The sequence below is a fragment of the Spermophilus citellus genome (assembly GCF_964194105.1).
Source record: "Spermophilus citellus genome assembly, chromosome: 10".
Lineage (NCBI taxonomy): Eukaryota > Metazoa > Chordata > Mammalia > Rodentia > Sciuridae > Spermophilus > Spermophilus citellus.
In genome coordinates this window covers 38806138-38825600 of record NC_138197.1, presented here as the reverse complement: position 1 = coordinate 38825600, position 19463 = coordinate 38806138, and the positions used below count along the sequence as shown (strand labels likewise).

General features: G+C 38.3%; 1 protein-coding gene across 1 annotated transcript in view; it reads left to right on the top strand.

Annotated features, from left to right (window-relative positions):
- Positions 1–17446, top strand: part of DUSP16 (dual specificity phosphatase 16) — a 93418-nt gene extending 75972 nt beyond the window's left edge. Inside the window, exons 5-7 of the mRNA XM_081311329.1 lie at positions 2620–2779; positions 11861–11984; positions 13654–17446. Of these exons, the coding sequence (XP_081167455.1) occupies positions 2620–2779; positions 11861–11984; positions 13654–14821 (1452 nt within the window). The 3' untranslated portion in view covers positions 14822–17446. The remainder of the gene's footprint in view (positions 1–2619; positions 2780–11860; positions 11985–13653) is intronic.
- The last annotated feature ends 2017 nt before the right edge of the window (positions 17447–19463 follow it).

Sequence of the window (19463 nt, the reverse complement as noted above, 5' to 3'; positions counted from 1 at the left end):
AAGGCTGATTTAACTAGTGGCCAGCCCACTTTTGTTTTTACCTGGGAGTACTGAACTTGTTTCTGGGCCCTATGGTTAATTGCTTGGTACTAGATAAACTTGATATAGCTTTGGTTCAGCTGCAGAAAAACAGATGTAACCTTTGCCACAAATACAAAAGTTTAAAGGTTTATCATTAAAGTCTCCATAAGGGCTAGGGGGTGTTTCTCACAGGTAGAATGCTTCCCTAGCATGCATGAGGCCCTGAGTTCAATCCCCAGCACTGCAAAAATGCAAACAAAAAACTCAAAGATCTTCATAGTCTGATTATTAACGTAACAGAAGCATAGGTGACAACCAACAGACTTGAGCTCTGGCATAGATGAAGGATATTGTTCAAGCTAAGAAGCCCACCTGATTCCAAAAGCTGTTTATTGATTGTCATCTCAACAATAAGGATTGTATGCAAAATCTACACTCTGTCCACCTTTTGTGTAAGATGAAATATATTTATTGTGCCAAATGTGTTAAATGAAGACATTAGTGAACTCGCATATATCAGCTGCTTTTAGGTAGTTGAAAAGAATTTGTAGAAGAGGTAACATTCCAAGAAAAGAAAGAAATGACCAAGGTTGCTTAAAATAAGAGGCTTGGAACATTTCTTGAAAGGCAATAATGGAATGACTAAAGAAGTGGGGTTGTTTATTAGACTTGTCTGGTAAATGGTAGATGGGATATCAAATGAACAGATTGGTACTTAGTGCAACTACGAAGCTGGTGTTAAAAATAGAAAAACAACCAAAAATTGATCTAATATCTCATTTTACTTCACTACTTAATAGGGTGAAAAGAGTTACTGATAATACAATGCATGCACTCTACTAATGGTGTGAGCAAAGTACTTTGGAAGGGCAGAAATTTGAATCGCCAATTATGCATTAGTGGGAAGGAATTATTAGATAAGGTTAAACAAAGTAGTAAAAGTGGGAAGACAGTCATCAGGAAGAGGGACAGGGCCTTCTAAGCATAGTAATGGTGTAAATAGAAGCACAGAGGTGAGTGTATATGTGACATTGGGAGGGTGTATGGGACAGGGACAGGAAATGAAACAATGAAATTAGAAGAGCGTGGATGAAGCAATTATCTTGTACTTAATTGTAAGAAAAATTGCTGTAGCTGGGTGTGGTGGCACATGATCCTGGGGAGGCTGAGAGGAAAGAGGATCATTTGAGCTTAGAGTTTGAGACCAGCCTATGAAACACAGCACTATGAAACTCTGTCTCAATAAGAAATAAAAAGGTTGGAACTGAGGATGTGACTCAAGTGGTAGCGTGCTCGCCTAGCATGTGTGAGGCACTGGGATCAATCCTCAGCACCACATAAAAATAAAAATATTGGGGCTGGGGATGTGGCTCAAGTGGTAGCGCGCTCGCCTGGCATGCGTGCGGCCCGGGTTCGATCCTCAGCACCACATACCAACAAAGATGTTGTGTCCGCCGAGAACTAAAAAATAAATGTTAAAAATTCTCTCTCTCTCTCTCTCTCTCTCTCTCTCTCTCTCTCTCTCCCCCCCCCTTTTAAAAAAAATAAAAATATTGTATCCACCTAAAACTAAAAAAAAAATTATTAAAAAAAAGAAAAAGATAACTCTAGTTGTTAAGAATATGGTTTGGGTGAGGGGATCCTCAACTGAAATCAAAATTCTATGGATGTATGAGTTTGTTGGGATGAACCCAACTACTATATATAACCATAATGTTTTAATAAAAAATAAAAAATTTTTAAAAGAATATGGTTTGGAGAGAAAAACACTGCAAACTTTGAGTTCTCTAGTAGCTTTTTTATTTATTTTGATGAATATTGATCACTGAGCAGTGAATAAAAATAGAAGAAGATAAATGGAACAGGCAATACCAAAAAAATCTGGCAGCCATTTGGAAGGGGGTTATAGGAAGAGAAAGGAGCCAGATGATCTTATTTTCTACCTCAGCTGAATGGATGGATGTTATTACCATAAACCAATTTTGGGGATTATAGAGAGGAAACAAGAGATTGGAACAGAGAAAGAAGAAAAGCTTGTTTAGTTTTTGACATTTTGAATTTGAAGGGCCTGTGGGGCGTCCTAATATTTAGTAGGTAGCCAGAAATTTAAGAGGAGATACAAACTCTCACACTATACACACACCCAGCAGCATGTAGAGCAGATAATTAATGCCTTAGAAAGAGATGCAGCCTTCAAAAAGAATGAATTCTAGAAGAATGCCTAGGGCTATATCTTAGAGAAAACCCAGCATATTTGGTGTGGGAAGAAAATGTTCTTATGTGTGCACATATTCTGAAGTTGTATAAGTGGTCATTTTATTTTGTATTCTTTGCTCTGCTTTTCTCTATAGCAATGGAGATGAGAGAATGTTTGCTATATTAGTCGTGTATAATTTTCAAGGATACTGTACTATTTTAAATAGACTTTTTTCCTTAAAATTTTTTCCTCCTCTCCAGACTGTTATTTTGTTGGGTTTTTGGATTTCCTAATGAGAATAATTAGTTTAAGGAGACTGGTAATTTTTATCATAACATTAATCTTTCAAAATGATCATGTTATCATATTATTAGTCATTTCAACTGCTTTTCCCTCTACAGGAGCTGATGCAACAGAACGGGATTGGTTATGTGTTAAATGCCAGCAATACCTGTCCAAAGCCTGACTTTATCCCTGAGTCTCATTTCCTTCGAGTGCCTGTCAATGATAGCTTCTGTGAAAAAATTTTGCCATGGTTGGACAAATCAGTGGATTTCATTGGTAAGTAGTTCAAGTAGCATTACAGTCCTTTGGGTTATAGTCTCATCTGTAGGTGTAGCCCCTCTCTCTTCTTTTTATCTTTAAAGGAAAGGAACCTGTTTCAGAGATTTCAAAAGTCAGGAAGAAACATGATGTTGCTTTCTCACTTAGCTGTCAAGGTGATGTGCGTGTTGTGCGGACAAGGTTTGGCCTTGTTAGACCTGTTAGCTAACTTTTAACAGTACCAAGGGTAAGCCTCATAGGATGTGTGATTGTGTGTTGCAAGTGTTTAAAAATTAGTTAAGCTTTTGGGAATAATTAATACCAATACTCTTCAAATTACTCCATGAAAAGGAAGTAACCATTACAAACTCATTCAACAAAGCCATTATCATCCTGATACCAAAACCAGGCAGAGACACATCAAGGAAAGAAAATTTCAGACCAATATTCCTGATGAATATTGATGCAAAAATTCTCAATAAAATTCTGGAAAATCACATAAAACATTAAAAAAATAGTGCACCATGATCAAGTAGGGTTCATTCCAGTGATGCAAGGTTGGTTCAACATATGGAAATCAATAAATGTAATTCATTACATCAATAGACTTAAAGATGAGAATCATGATTATATCAATTGATGCAAAGAAAACATTTGACAAAACACAGCACACTTTCATGTTCAAAACCCTAGAAAAACTAAGGATAGTAGGAACATACCTCAACATCTATGCTAAACCCAAGGCCAACATCATTCTAAATGGAAAAAAATTGGAAGCATTCCCTCTAAAAACTGGAACAAGACAGAGATGCCCTCTCTTACCACTTCTATTCAACATAGTCCTTGTAACGCTAGCCAGAGCAATTAGAGAGACAAAGAAATTAGAGGGAATACAAATAAGAAAAGAAGAATTCAAACTATCATTATTTGCTGACGACATGGTTCTATACTTAGAGGATCCAAAAAACTCCACCAGAAAACTTGTAGAATGAATTAATGAATTCAGCAAAGTAGCAGGATATAAAATCAGTACCCATAAATCAAGTGGATTTCTATATATCAGTGATGAATCCTCTGAAAGACAAATTAGGAAAACTACCCCATTCACAATAGCTTTAAAAAAAAATAAAATACTTAGGAATCCACTTAACAAAAGAGGTGAAAGACCTCCATAATGAATACTGCAGAACACTAAAGAAAGAAGTTGAAGAAGACCTTAGAAGATGGAAAGATTCCATGCTCTGGATAGGCAAAATTAATATTGTGAAAATGGTCATATTACCCAAAGCACTATACAGATTGAATGCAATTCCAATTAAACTCCCAATGTCATTCCTTATAGAAAAAGCACTCAGGAAATTCATTTGGAAAAATAAAAGACCCGAGAATAGCTAAAGTAATTCTTAGCAAGAATAGTGAAGCAGGAGGCATCACAATATCAGACTTTAAACTAGACTACAAAGCTTCTGTAACAAAACAGCACAGTATTATCATGAAAACAGACATGTAGAGCAAAGGTACAGAATAGAAGACAGAGTGACAAACCCACATAAATATAGTTATTTCATATTATACAAAGGTGCCAAAAACATACATTGGAGAAAAGATAGTCTTTTCAACAAGTGGTGCTGGGAGAACTGGAAAACTATATGCAGCAAAATGAAAATAATTTCTTTGATATAAGGAAAGTAACTAAGAACAGAGTTGGGAGGAAGAGCATGAGAAGAAGATTAACATTAAACAGGGGTGAGAGGTGGGAGGGAAAAGGAAAGAGAAGGGAAATTGCATGGAAATGGAAGGAGACCCTCATGGTTATACAAAATTACATACAAGAGGAAGTGAGGGGAAAGGGGAAAAAAAAACAAGGGGGAGAAATGAATTACAGTAGATGGGGTAGAGAGAGAAGATGGGAGGGGAGGGGATGGGGGATAGTAGAGGATAGGAAAGGCAGCAGAATACAACAGTTACTAATATGGCATTATGTAAAAATGTGGATGTGTAACTGATGTGATGCTGCAATCTGTATACGGGGTAAAAATGGGAGTTCATAACCCACTTGAATCAAAGTGTGAAATATGATATGTCAAGAACTATGTAATGTTTTGAACAACCAACAATAAAAATTAAAGAAAAAAATGAAAATAAACTTCTATCTCTCACCACACACAACACTCAACTCAGAGTGGATCAAGGACCTAGGAATTAGTCCAGAGACCTTAGAAAAAGTAGGCCTTGCCTTAACAAGACTCCTAAAGCGCAAGAAATAAAATCAAGAATTAATAAATAGGATGGACTTAAACGAAAAAGCTTCTTCTTAGCAAAAGAAACAATGAGTTTGAAGAGAGAGCCTACATTTGGGGAGAAATTTTTGCCACATGCACATCAGATAGAGCACTAATCTTCAGGATATATAAAGAACTCAAAAAACTTAATGCCAAAGAAAACAACCCAATCAATAAATGGTCTAAGGAGCTGAATAGACACTTCTCAGAAGAAGATATACAATCTATCAACAAATATATGAAAAAATGTTCAACACCTCTAGTTATTTAGAGAAATGCGAATCAAAACTAAGATTTTATCTCATGCCAGTCAGAATGGCAGTTATTAAGAATAGAAACAATAAGTGTTGGCAAGAATGTAGGGGAAAAGGCATATTCATACATTGCTGGTGGGACTGCAAATTGGTGCAACTGCTTTGGAAAGCAGTATGGAGATTCCTTAGAAAACTTGGAATGGAACCACCATTTGACCCATCTATCCCACTCCTCAGTCTATACCCAAAGGACTTAAAATCAGCCTGCTATTATAGTAATGCAGACACATCAGTGTTCATAGCAGCTCAATTCACAGTAGCTAAACTGTGGAAGCAACCAAGGTGCCCTTCTATAGATGAGTGGATAAAGAAACTGTGGTATATGTACAGAATGAAATATTACTGAGCATTAAAAGAGAATAAAATTATGGCATTTGTAGGTAAATGGATGGAGTTGGAGAATATCATGCTAAGTGAAGTAAGCCAATCCCCAAAAACTAAAAGCTGAATGTTCTCTCTGATAAATGGATGGTGATCCATATTGGGGGGGGGCATGGGAAAAATGAAAGAACTTTGGGCAAAGGGGAGGGAGGGGTGGAGAGGGGGGATGGGGCTAGGAAAGATGGTACATGTATGACTGCACATATGATGCGATGCTACATCTTGTACAACCAGAGAAATGAAAAGTTGTGCTGCAGTTATGTACAATAAATCAAAATTCATTCTGCTGTCATATATGCCTAATTAAAATAAATAATTTAAAAAATTAGTTAAACTTTTGGAATTAAATCTTACACACGCAACTTTTTCAAATCCTGTAAAACACTTTGGGAAACTTTGATGATATTCCCTATTGCCTTGCTGCTCTTTTCCCCAGGGAAAAGTCAAATCTGATGGAGGATAAAAAAAATCCTAGTACATTTAGAATCTCTTACATGTCACAAGATATCTGAGCCTCAATCCAAGTGGCAATATTTTCAAGTAGTTGTGGGTCTAATAAAATTCACACACATTCTGTTTCCTCCACATTCTGCTTCAAATTCAGAATTTCTATAAGTCCTTGTTGCTTTTGTGACCTTATGGTCCTGCAGGATCAAGTGTATTGGTGGTAATCAGTGATATGTTTTTAAAGTGTGGTTTGTGTGGAGAGGCTGAACAGAGGAGAAAACTGCTCCCTAGTGAGCAGCATAATAAGGTGTTGACCCTTAATGTCCATGTGAGGAATTTTTGTTGCTCACCCCCTATAGTCACATCTGTTTGAGCACTCTAATCCACACTGAAATACTCTGAATTGGTTACTGTAGTTAAAAATAAAAGAACTAGGGCTGGGGATGTGGCTCAAGCGGTAGCGCGCTCGCTGGGTTCGATCCTCAGCACCACATACAAACAAAGATGTTGTGTCCGCCAAAAACTAAAAATAAATATTAAAAATTCTATCTTTCTCTCTCTCACTCTCTCTTTAAAAAAAATAAAAAAATAAAAAAATAAAAGAACTAGTTTCTTTAAAAAAGAGAAATGATGCAAATTAAGTCCCCACTATATTTTATCATCTAGGAGAGGGATTTTCTAGGTAATGCTATTGGAGCTTTGGGTAATTCTGAAATAGTTATCTTTTCTCAAGTTTTCCAGATTGCCAAGAGTTTCTGTATTCAATTAGGACTCGTTCTGTGAGATAACTAAAGATAAATGACTATGACCACTCCCATTAAAATAATCAGAGAAAATTCCCCAAATTAATACTCTCTCATTATACTTCTAGGAAATGTCTTCAGCATAGCATTCACCTTCTGCTGCTTTAGAAAAATAATAATAATGATTAATGCTGCCAACACATGTCATATTGATCCAGATTCATTTCGCTCTAATTTCAGCTAAAAGTATGATCTCAGGATCTATCAAGAGGAGAACCTGATTCTGTTAAGTCATAACAATGCCTACATTTGGGAGGAATTCATAAAAAAGAGAATATGAGTAACTTTACTCCCAATTTATTTTCTTCTTTCATGGGAGGGATTGGGATCATCATGCCACTTTTCATTTATGCAAAAGGAACTTTACCATGTTTCAATTGGTTAAATGTACACAAACAAACACACTTATTTGCTTGGTTCTATTTAGGTGAGCCACTACCCTATCCCACTCAAATAATTGAAGGCAAAAATCTCATTTTTTTCATATTCACTGTAATTGCTATTTGTCTTCTCCATGGTACTTGATGCCATGGTTAGTCATGATAGACTATGTAATTAGAAGATGTACCCCTATACCTAGACACAATATCTTGATTTTTCTCTTGTTATTTAGATTAAATTTCAGCAAGTCTCTGGGTTTGGTGGAAGGACTCGGGTTTTCATGGAGCTTTATATTTTATTTTTAGTCAATGTAGGCAGCAGTAGCAAAGTTCTCATGAGGTACCCTCTAGTGCATCTGGATGCCCCTGCTCCCTCCTCACTGTCTCCTTGCCTCCCCCCGCCCAACTCACTCACACCAAACTTATGACTTTGCACCAAGGCAAGGTGATTAAAATCATGTACTTTAGAGCCTAACTATCAGTATTTGAGTCTGGCTTCCCTTAGTTAATAGTTAGTAGTTTGGAGTAAATTGCTTAAAACTTATATGCCTGAGGACTTCAAGTTTGAGGCCATCCTTGGAAACTTTGGAAGAGCCTCTCTGAAAGTAAAAAAGGGTAGGGGATGTAGCTCAGTGATAGAGCATCCTTGGGTTCAGTCCCCAACATGGAGGTCATGCTTGTGTGCCTATTTCCTGAACTGGAAACTACCTTATTGTGATGCTGAAGAATTAAAGTAGATAATATATGTGTATTAAATACCTTGCAAAGTACTTGGCTCCTAGTTGGCTTTAAGTAAATATTTTTAGTTTGGTTGGCTTTTTTTTGTTTGTTTTGCTTTTGAGGTGGGGTCTTGCTGCATTACCCAAAGCTGGTCTTGAACTCGTGGGCTTGAGCAATAATTCCTGTCACCTCAGCCATCTGAATAGTCATGAGCCACCTCATCCAGCTAATATTTTAATAATGTAATGAGAATTTCCTCCTTTCTTATGCCCCCTCTCTTTATTTGTGACCCTTTCTCCTTGTTTAGTGTAAATTTTATTCCTGAATTTCTGTAGTGCTAGTGTGCCATTTCTATTTCCATTGACACCATCACTGCCTTCTTGTTCCCTATTCAGGAACTTGCAAGAGGCTCTTTGGTTTCCTACATAAAAATTACATCCTTTAGCCTAACATTCCCAAGAGACCCTCCTGCAGCTGCTCCCCACCTGTGAAATCTTCTGGTTATTTCTCATACAGCTTGTGAGTGCCAACCAAGGCAGACTGTTTTCTGGGCACTTTGTTCAGCCCATCACAGGGCTTTCCTGCACACTTTTCCCTTCTCTTTGTCAGGTCTGTGTGTATTTCTTCCTTTGCTTTAAGCCTTAGTTTAGCACTCATGTCTGCCAAGAACTGTATGCTAATGAACCCCACTCCAGTATAAGCATTTCTTTTTTCTTTTTTAAGAGAAAGAGAAGAGAGAGAATTTTTAATATTTATTATTTTTTAGGTTTTGGCAGACACAACATCTTTGTTTGTATGTGGTGCTGAGGATCGAACCCGGGCCGCACGCTTGCCAGGCGAGCACGCTACCGCTTGAGCCACATCCCCAGCCCTATAAGCATTTCTTAATTTGATTTTTAAAAATGTATCAAGAGGGCGGGGATGTAGCTCAGTGGTAGAGCACTTGCCTAGCATGTGTGAGGCACTGGGTTCGATTCTCAGCATCACATATAAACATAAAAAATAAAGATCCCTTGACAATATATCATTCATATATATCAAGAGAGTTGTGGTTATAAAAACAATGTTTGAAAAACAGAAAAGGAAACCTATAACCTCAACGTTATAACACATATGTTACTGTCATTGTTTATTTCCTTCTAGCCTTTTTTTTTTTTTTTTTTTTTTGTACTGGGGTAATGAACCCAGGGGTACTTAACCACTGAGCCTTATCCCCAGCCCTTTTTATTTTTTATTTTGAGACAGGGTCTTGCTGTGCTGGTCTTGACCTTGTAATCCTCCTGCCTCAGCCTGTGGAGTTGCTGGGGTTACAGGCATGTGCCACTACGTCCAGCCCTTTTTCAAAACTTTTATGAAGATTTCTTATTTATCAATCTGCCAGTACTAACTGTATATGTACTATGTCTAGTATTATAGAGGCAAGACCATTCTAGGTCCTCATAGTCTAGTTTTCCAGATGAGACTATGATCAACATTCAAAACCTTAAGCCTACTTCTAATCAGTATTAGAGTAGTTTACAATAAGAGATTGGGATAAAAAGATGCACATATTCATATACACATTAAGGTGGTACAGATAAAAGTGCAAGAATCAAGTAATACTGGAGTAGGAAAAGTGCAATAACTGATAGAGAATCTGAATTACTGTTTCTTTTTGAAATTAAATGAAAAATTTAGCTTTTAGCAGCCAAGGCAAAAGGGGGCATACAGAGTAGTGTAGGGTAAGCACTGTACAGTAGAGCAAAGAGAACTAGAGACTTTATATATACAGGTTTATTATTATTTTGTTTAGCACTTGGTTCTTTGTTTCAGTGTTCCATTGTTGTCATTTGTTATTGTTTTACTGTTTGGTTTCCTATCTAGAACGGAAGCTGAAGTTGCTGCCTATTCATCCTAGATTGTTGGATACATAATGAATAAATGATATCTAGAAGAAATGTGAAATATTTGTGACATAGGCAGTGCTGGAGCTGGTTTCTTACATATTTGTTAATTCTAATAATTTTAACATAGTTTTGGTAACTTTTGGTAGTTTTCAACTAAAATAAAAATGAAAGGGAAGAATGTAGCTCCCTGGCAACAGCTTTAAGAAAGAAGCACACATGTAATTGTTTAGAATTGAGACAGTCAGGGCTGGGGTTGTGGCTTAGTGGTAGATTGCTTGCCTAGCATGCATGAGGCACTAGGTCTGATCCCCAGCACCACATAAAAAAACTAAATAGACAAAATAAAGTTATTGTGTCCACCTACAAAAAATATTATAAAAAATAATAAAAAGACTTGAGACAGTCATAGTACTGCGTAGAATGTTGGTTGCTTCCAGGTCATATGGGATAACCTAACCTACTTCCACATTTACGTTTTTTTAAGCCCCTTAACAATGAGAAATGACAGCACTAAAAGTGTCTCTGAGTCCTTCTGCCATGTTTTGGGGGAAGTAAAGCGATAAAGGACAGTAACTCCTGGGTGTCAAGGAAGGGATAAAAGTTCTGTTTGTCCTCATTAAAGTGACCTGGTAAACCCCATCTAGCTATGCATAGTTTTCTTCTTAAATTCAGCAAATAAAGTTGAGCCATTTTATGACACACGGTAAAATTTCCTAAATGGAGAACTCATGAATTTTATTATGTATTAATTTATTTATTTGGGGGGGGTGTGCCTGTGTGGTATGGGGATTGAACCCAGAGCTCTCATTCATGCTAGGCAAGTACTCTAGCACTGAGCTACATCCTCGGCCCTTTTTAAAAATTTTTATTTTGAGACAGAATCTTACTAAATTGCCCAGGCTGGTCTTGAATTTGGGACCCTCCTGCCTCCCATGTAGATGAGATCACAGGTGTGTACTCTCATGTCTGACAAGTCTCGGCATTTAAAAAAAATATTTGGGCTGGGAATGTAGATTAGTGGCCAGTTGCTAGCTTTGAGTGTTTGAGGCCCTAGGTTTAATTTCCAGCATAGCAAAAAAGAAAAGAAAAAAAAACTCACTTGGTCTGGCATCTTGCATTATGATCTAGTCTCTCCCTCACTTTCCTCCTTTCTCAGTAGTAATGTGTGTCATACATTATTTGAAATGCAAATATATTTTTTAAAAAATTATCAGCCAGGCTCGGTGGCACAATCCTATCCAGTGGCTCCGGAGGCTGAGGCAGGAAGATCGGGAGTTCAAAGCCAGAGGAGGCACTAAGCAACTCAGTGAGCCCCTGTCTCTAAATAAAATACAAAATAGGGCTGGGGAATGTGGCTCAGTGGTTGAGTGTCCCTGAATTCAATCCCCAGTTACCCTCCCCCACCCCTAAAATCTCATAGTTGGGAGGAAAACGTGTGTCAAATAATATGAGTAAACAAATTGTTAGTTATCTTAGGTGTGGAGTTAGGTGGTTCTTATTTTCTTTATATACTTTTCTGTATTTCTGAAAATTTCTACACTAAGCAAGTAGAATCATGTAATGCAGGAATCATATCCAGGAAAATTTATTAAAATAATAATGGAAAAAAATATATGGTAAAAAATACTGAAATAAGTGTCAGGTAACCTGAGTTAGTGACATGTTGCTTATTAATGCTTGTGGACCTTAACCATCCATTGTATAACAATGGTGAGGAAATTATCTTCCCTGACTTCAAAAAGAATATTGAAAGAGTAGATATAATGTGAATAGAAAAGATTTGCTTTGAGGTTTTCAGGCTAATAAGACCTTGAGTAAACAAATGGAAACAAAATTTCCATTTTGCTGAACTAAATTGTTAACTTTCTTGAATTTGACTCATACAGAGAAAGCAAAAGCTTCCAATGGATGCGTCCTAGTGCACTGTTTAGCAGGGATCTCTCGCTCCGCCACCATTGCCATCGCCTACATCATGAAGAGGATGGACATGTCTTTAGATGAGGCTTACAGGTGAGGACAAGAACATGTCTTGTGTGAGTGGGCTTTTCATTTGCCCTGAAACACAAAGAGATGAGTAGAAAAGCAGATTAAAGCAAATTGTGATTATTTTAGTCACTCTCTTTTCAGGTTTCTGTGGATTTTTAAATGGTCTTGCAAAGATTGAAAAGAATGCAGTTTTATCAGTTAGCATTCATTCTGCCCTAACGTGTCAGATTCATCCTCAGCTACCTTTTAAATTTAAGGAAAAACACCAAGCAGAGAGCTTATTCCTTTCTTTCATCGGAGAAGTATCATTTGTTCTAATGTATTTATGAAGGAAAAAAAAACCCCTCCAGTAGAATATACTCTGCTTCAAACTTTGTATTGCTATGAGGAAAAAGACAAATATAGGCAAGTGTAAAACCAAATAACCATCAAATACATTCACTAATTTCCTACATCCTAGCTGGCCAGATTTTGCAATGTGTAGTTTTGACCAGGTTGCGCTGGCTCCTATTTTCTCAAAAGGGAAGGCAGGCAATGAGCAGCCCAGCTTGTCTTTTGAGGCAGGAGACAGGTATGGATGGGCCCTTGTCTACCTACACCAGATTCCTCTCCTTCATTCAGGCTTTGCGCCTGACATTGTCCTGCTCCATGCAGAAACCAGAGTCCTCACCATTGTATCACATGAGGAAGTCTTAGCACAAGGACCCTACATTAATATTTAAACTATAGTTGAACTGGTTATTTCTAGCTTTGTTAATTTGCTTTAGATTACTTGATTTCTATGGAGTTTTTAATTTTTCTTATTCTTTATTTGTATGCAGATTTTCTGTGTAGTTTTACTTTTTGCAGCATCTGACAGGTAATTGATTCATGAAGTTCTGGTGCCATTGAAGAATTTTTCTATTACATTTAAGAGCCTTTGTTTCCTCAGTGAAACATAAAAGCTACTTATTCATAGTTTTGACCCCTTGATGAATCTTTAACATATTACAAAAATGGACCCAGTATCATCAGTTAGTAGCTATGTGATTTTAGGCAAGTCCAAGATTTATGTACCCTCATGATGGGGATAATGGCACCCACTGATTAGGGTAGGTTTGAAGATTGAATAAATAATTTAGGGCATCAGCATAATACTTAGCCCCCAGATACCACTTTGTGGTTGGTTATTCTGTCGTGCAGAGTACAAAAAAATGGAACTCAGAATTAGGTGCTTTGACCATCTGATACTTTTTTTTTTTTTTTTTGGTCATTAAAATGTGAAATGTCTTGAAATGACCATGGGGACATTGAAGGGATAATATTGGAAAATTAAAGCTGGCAAATGACCATTACACTGTACTTCTTTTGGTTGTACCAGTGTGTGTTGTGGCGGGATTTCATTGGTTGTAGCCAAAGAAATCCCCTCTTATCAATTGCATTGGAAGTCTTGAGCCATTAAAAATAATAAGGCTAAAACTATAGAGCTTTTGGGCCTGGCACCCTCTCTCTCTAGTATGCCCCCAGAGTCAGAGTTCCCTCAGCACAGAAGTCCTTTATATTCTCCATCTTGAGGCATCTCTCTGAACTTGTAAACCAGTCATCTTCCAAAGTATTTAGGAAGGTCTAATAAACCCCTCTTGTTTACTCACTTAATATTCTTAAGATAAAGTGTAGTATAAAATTCAGTTTTTGATTTTTCCTCTCTCCATAGATTTGTGAAAGAAAAAAGACCTACTATATCTCCAAACTTCAATTTTCTGGGCCAGCTCCTTGACTATGAAAAGAAGATTAAGAACCAGACTGGAGCATCAGGGCCAAAGAGCAAACTCAAGCTGCTGCACCTGGAAAAGCCAAATGAACCTGTCCCTGCAGTCTCGGAGGGTGGACAGAAAAGTGAGACATCCCTCAGTCCACCCTTTGCTGACTGTGCTACCTCAGAGGCAGCAGGGCAAAGGCCTGTGCATCCTGCCAGTGCGCCCAGCCTACAGCCATCGCTGTTAGAGGACAGTCCACTGGTACAGGCACTCAATGGGCTCCACCTGTCCTCTGACAAGCTGGAAGACAGCAATAAGCTCAAGCGTTCCTTCTCTCTGGATATTAAATCAGTTTCATATTCAGCCAGCATGGCAGCATCCTTACATGGTTTCTCCTCATCAGAAGATGCTTTGGAATACTACAAACCTTCAACTACTCTGGATGGGACCAACAAGCTATGCCAGTTCTCCCCAGTTCAGGAAGTGTCAGAGCAGACTCCAGAAACCAGCCCAGATAAGGAGGAAGCCCACATCCTTAAGAAGCCCCAGACCACCAGGCCTTCAGAGAGCAAGCGACTACACTCAGTAAGAACCAGCAACAGTGGCACCCAAAGGTCCTTCTTATCTCCACTGCATCGAAGTGGGAGTGTGGAGGACAATTACCATACCAACTTCCTCTTCGGCCTTTCCACCAGCCAGCAACACCTCACCAAGTCTGCTGCTGGGCTGGGCCTCAAGGGCTGGCACTCAGATATCTTGGCTCCCCAGACCTCTACCCCCTCCTTGACCAATAGTTGGTATTTTGCCACAGAGTCCTCTCACTTTTACTCTGCTTCAGCCATCTATGGAGGCAGTGCCAGTTATTCTGCCTACAGCTGTAGCCAGCTGCCCACTTGCAGTGACCAAGTCTATTCTGTGCGCAGACGGCAGAAGCCAAGTGACAGAGCTGACTCACGGCGGAGCTGGCACGAAGAGAGCCCCTTTGAAAAGCAGTTTAAACGTAGAAGCTGCCAAATGGAATTTGGAGAGAGCATCATGTCAGAGAACAGGTCGCGGGAAGAGCTGGGGAAAGTGGGCAGTCAGTCTAGCTTTTCAGGCAGCATGGAAATCATTGAGGTCTCCTGAGAAGAAAGACACTTGTGACTTCTATTGGGTTTTTTTTTCCACAAAAATATTCCCTGTAAATCTGAAATATATATATGTACATACATATATATTTTGGAAAATGGAGCTGTGGTGTAAAAGCAAAAGGTGGATCAACACAGTTGTTCTCTTAGCATCTGCATTTGAGAGATGAGCTAATATTTCTCTCAAGAAAAGTGGAAGGGCAGATGTTAGAATCCCCCTAACCAGAGGAACCAACTTGTATTCCATGAATTGCACATTTATTGCTCCTACAGAAGCAACTTTATTTGATGTCAGAGGACAAAATCCTGTACCATTTTCACGTTGTGCTACAATGAGATCTCAAATATTTGTCTTTGTCCAGTCCCTTCCATAGTGCACCTTAGTGCTGAGACTGAGCCACTGGTGGGTCGGGTGGGTAGACCTCTTAGGGACAGAACCTAATGGTTAAATCCAAGAGAAATGATCTTATCCAAACTGATTCACAAATCCAAGCTCACCTGACAGCTGAGTAACATAAGCATCATTCTGCTGCATGGACCATTAGGGGCCTCGCCCAGATCTACTTTAGAATAAACCCAGTACCTCAGACAGGACAGTCGGGGCTTTCACCACTACCATATCTGGGAGCCCGTTTTCTAGGCATTGTGAATAGGTTGGTAGCTAGTCATACTTTTCAGAACAATTTAAAACTCTCTATGCACAAAATTCCAATTGGGCCTGGATGGAGTAGGTTGTTTTCTTCTTTTCAGCTTTATTAAGAAAGAGAAGAGAAACCATCTAGGATCCACCTTAGCTAGGAATCTGGCAGTATAATGATTTAAGCCAAGATTGGGAGGCTAAACAAGTCTACCTCCCTTTTATGAATCAAAGAAATGTTTAAAATGGGATTGTTAATCCTTTAATTATTAAAGATTAACTTGGTTTAAAGTCAAATGTGAATTGTCTGGGTTCATAGCAGAGTGACAGATCCTTCAAGTTCTCAGCCAAAGTAGATATTTTCCATTTATTTCATTGCATGGGTCCAGTTTGTAAAAATGTAACAACAGGAAGAATTTTATAGGAAACCACCTAGGGGGGGAAACTACAGAAATATTAAGAAGGTTAAAAAAAATGCTGAGGAGAAACAGGAAACTTATTTCCTTGATAGCACATCTCCTCTTGGCATGTGATGAGGGTGGTATTTCTAAAATCTCCTCATACTTTTAAATGTACTAATAGAGTTGAGAGAGGCTTTAGGAAGCAAGGAATACTCAGTAAAACAGTTTAGGAAGGTGAGAAGAAGGCTGTTGAATTTTGTTCAGTTGTGAGCAGAGTGGAAAGCCATAGCCAAGCTATTTTGAAAACTATCCCTGGCATGTTTTTAGTAAAAGGGGCATATCAAGATGGAAAAAGACCAAGATGGTTTCTCAGTCCTTGACCTACAATCACTGTATGGAATCAATCCTGGCAGCTGAAAATAGAAGGTAATTAGAACAAGTACACAAGTGATAGTATGTATCTGCTTTTAAATTTCTTGGCTTATGTTTTATCAACTACGGTATGGGCCTCTTTTGAAGCCTTAATTCATGTCAGCAGCTTTTTTGGGGGGGGTGGGAAGTGGGACAGGTGTTATTGTTCTTTCCTTTACTGTAAGTGTAGCTAGTTGCTGACTTATATCTCAGGTTTTTCTATGTTTGAGAAATGGATATTCCTTGGACTAGGCTGTGATTTGTTTCCTATGGTGACTGCTAAAACCAGCACAGAATAACGATTCAGAACTGACTGGCTTGATCATGGGGATTATGAGCTTCACAGACATACTGGTTATGTACAAATAATGTGCTATGATTGGGTATAAAATGGACACAAAAGAGCATGAACTGCATAGGGAGTACATTATTACTGTACTGACAAATTTCTGTGAAATGATCTGAGTTTTTATATACGCATTTAAATCTTTTATGTAATCAGATATTCTCAAGGTTTCACACAGTAATTTTTGGTGTGTTGTGTATACACACACCGAATGTTTAACAGTTCCCCGCTTCCAGAATCTGGTTACATCTGTCAAACATTTTTTAAGAAATGAAAGCAATAGCTCCATCGCTAAGTGTTTCAGGAGGCTTGGGGGACTTAGGTTCAATAGATCTTTGGGGAAAAATTCGCCTTGTGTCATTTAGGGTTTCTGTTGGCTATGGTCCCCCCTCCTTCCTGTAACTGTGATATAGTCATACACTACAACTGTCAGTCCTTGATCAGTTATGTCCAATAATCAGTTCTCGGAATCAAGATTACCATGCCGAAGGGGCAGCCTCCAAGGCAAGTCCTGGAGCTGCTCGGGTCTGTGGGTGATGTGGAGGCTGGTTCTCTTCAGCATGGAATCACAGGGGAACCCCTGGAGTCTACTAGGATGATACAGAATGGTGATTTTAAAGAGTTAAAATAGGCTTCTGTGTGAGAAATGCTGGAAATTGATTTAGGACATTTGTAAAGTTAGGTAGAAAGACTGTATAAATGTTTAATATGAATATAGTGTTCTTTTGGATCAAGGCAACCTGTTGAATGGTTAAATTGTGCATTTCTCATTTTGATGTGTCATGTATGTTAATATGATGAAATAAAATCAAAACTGGTACCTGTTTATACATAAATATGAGGAAGGACCTTTCTTTGCAGCTGTAAAATTGACAAATAGCATCATCCAAGTTGTCAAAGGAGAGTGTGGTGGAACCTGTCCTGCTATTCTCGAATAAGGTTTAGCTCAAAATAAAGTGGTGATAGTGTCAGATATATCATCTACTACCATTCACACAGAATACTGGATCACTGGCTAACATATCATTGGCTGCCTTCTTTCTGTGTATACCTAAGGCACACTACACTGTAGAAACCAAAGACTTGGTAAATATTTTGATTGATTTTGGAAGAAAAATAAAATTAATGACTTTGTAATTCTTTCAGGAAAAATGGAGGAATCATAACAGAGGATCTATTCCATCCTTGCCATGGGTACTCTAATGGCCTACCTCTCAGCCTGTGACACTGGATATGCTCATTAGTGCAGTAAAAATCATGCCTTATAGGAATGAACTACTTACCTTAGTGCAGCTGATGGAATGACTAAAAAAGACTCACAAGGTAACCTCACTAAAGTGAACTGTAAAAGGTTCCTGAGTAAGTTGCAGTTGGACTTAAGAAAATTTGAAAGTAAGGAGGACTAGACAGGGTAGGCCAATACCAGCCGTGCCTTGGTGAGGACATTGTAGGGAAAAAATGGGTGGGATAGAAGAATAAAGGGAATATGAAATAACTGTCTCCAGAGATGGAGGGTAGTAGAACAACAAGTGTTTGTATAAGAGGCTTCGGGTGAAAAGGCTTAGATCTTGAGAAGGCCTGAAGGTCAAGCCAACTGTTCACTTACTTAAAGGTAGAGCTAGAGGCGTTTAGAGAACACACGAACAGCTGGGAGAGGGCTGGTTTGGATCTGACACCTACAATTAGACAAAAACCAGGGGGAAATAGGGAAGGTTTCTGAGATGTGGAGACAAATATGGCCAAATTGGAGTCTTGTGTATCCATAAAGACAGTTTGTGAAGGGCAGAGTGTTCTGGGACAAGATGACAAAAAAATTTTTAGCTTCAAAATGTTCACTGGTATTTTAAATACTGTTGTCAGGTTTTGTTTTTCTGACATTAACCACTAATGTGTAAGGTCTTTTTCTTTGAATATTTTCTGCTCCCAACTTTACAACTCACATATTATAAATTTATACGCACAAAGGGTGAAGGCCAGCTTCTACTGACCTAATTCACCTAATAAAACTATGTAGTACAGTAGCCTTTTTACAGTCGTCATAAGTACAGATGAACAGATTGATAGACAAGCAAAATAGGCTCTTTTAAGAGACAGTCAATACCTAATTTATAATTAAAAGGAAGGAAGCTTTTCTTTGGGAGCTCTGAATTTGGAGGACTAGTTTGACAACTAAAAATAAAAACATGTTCAATATGAACCAGTGTAACTCCACCTCATGCACAATCACAAAAATGGGAAGTTATTCTCCATGTATGTACATGTCAAAATCCATTCTACTGTTATATATAATTAAGAACAAATAAAAGAAAAAAACTAAGAGGGAAATAGGGAAGGTCTAGATTTCTGATATGAAAAATGGCAGAATATTTAGAGTGATCCCTGAGTGTCCAAAGAGATAATATATTAAGACTCAGGACTATTGCTCAGACAAGAGAAATGTTCTTCATTGCTGCTAAATATTTAGTTTTTAGAACTGCAGACTTGCCAGAAGGAAAAGGTTGGTATGTCAGCTTTTCATCTCTCTAAAATGCCCAACATAATTTAAAAATATTTTTTAGTTGTTGACCTTTATTTTATCTATCTTATGTGGTGCTGAGGGTCAAACCCAGTGCCTCATACATGCTAGGAAAGCACTCTGCCACTGAGCCACAACCCCGGCTCCACCTGACGTAATTTATGAGGAGGAAAGACTTACTTTGGCTTATGGTTTCAGTCCATAGTCGTTTGACCCTGTTGTTTTGGGTCTGTGAGCATGTGGTGGTGAAGACCTGTTCACTTCATGGCATTCGGGAAGAAAAAGAGTGTGAGAAAGGCCGACGTCCCCAATAGCTCTTCAAGCACGCGC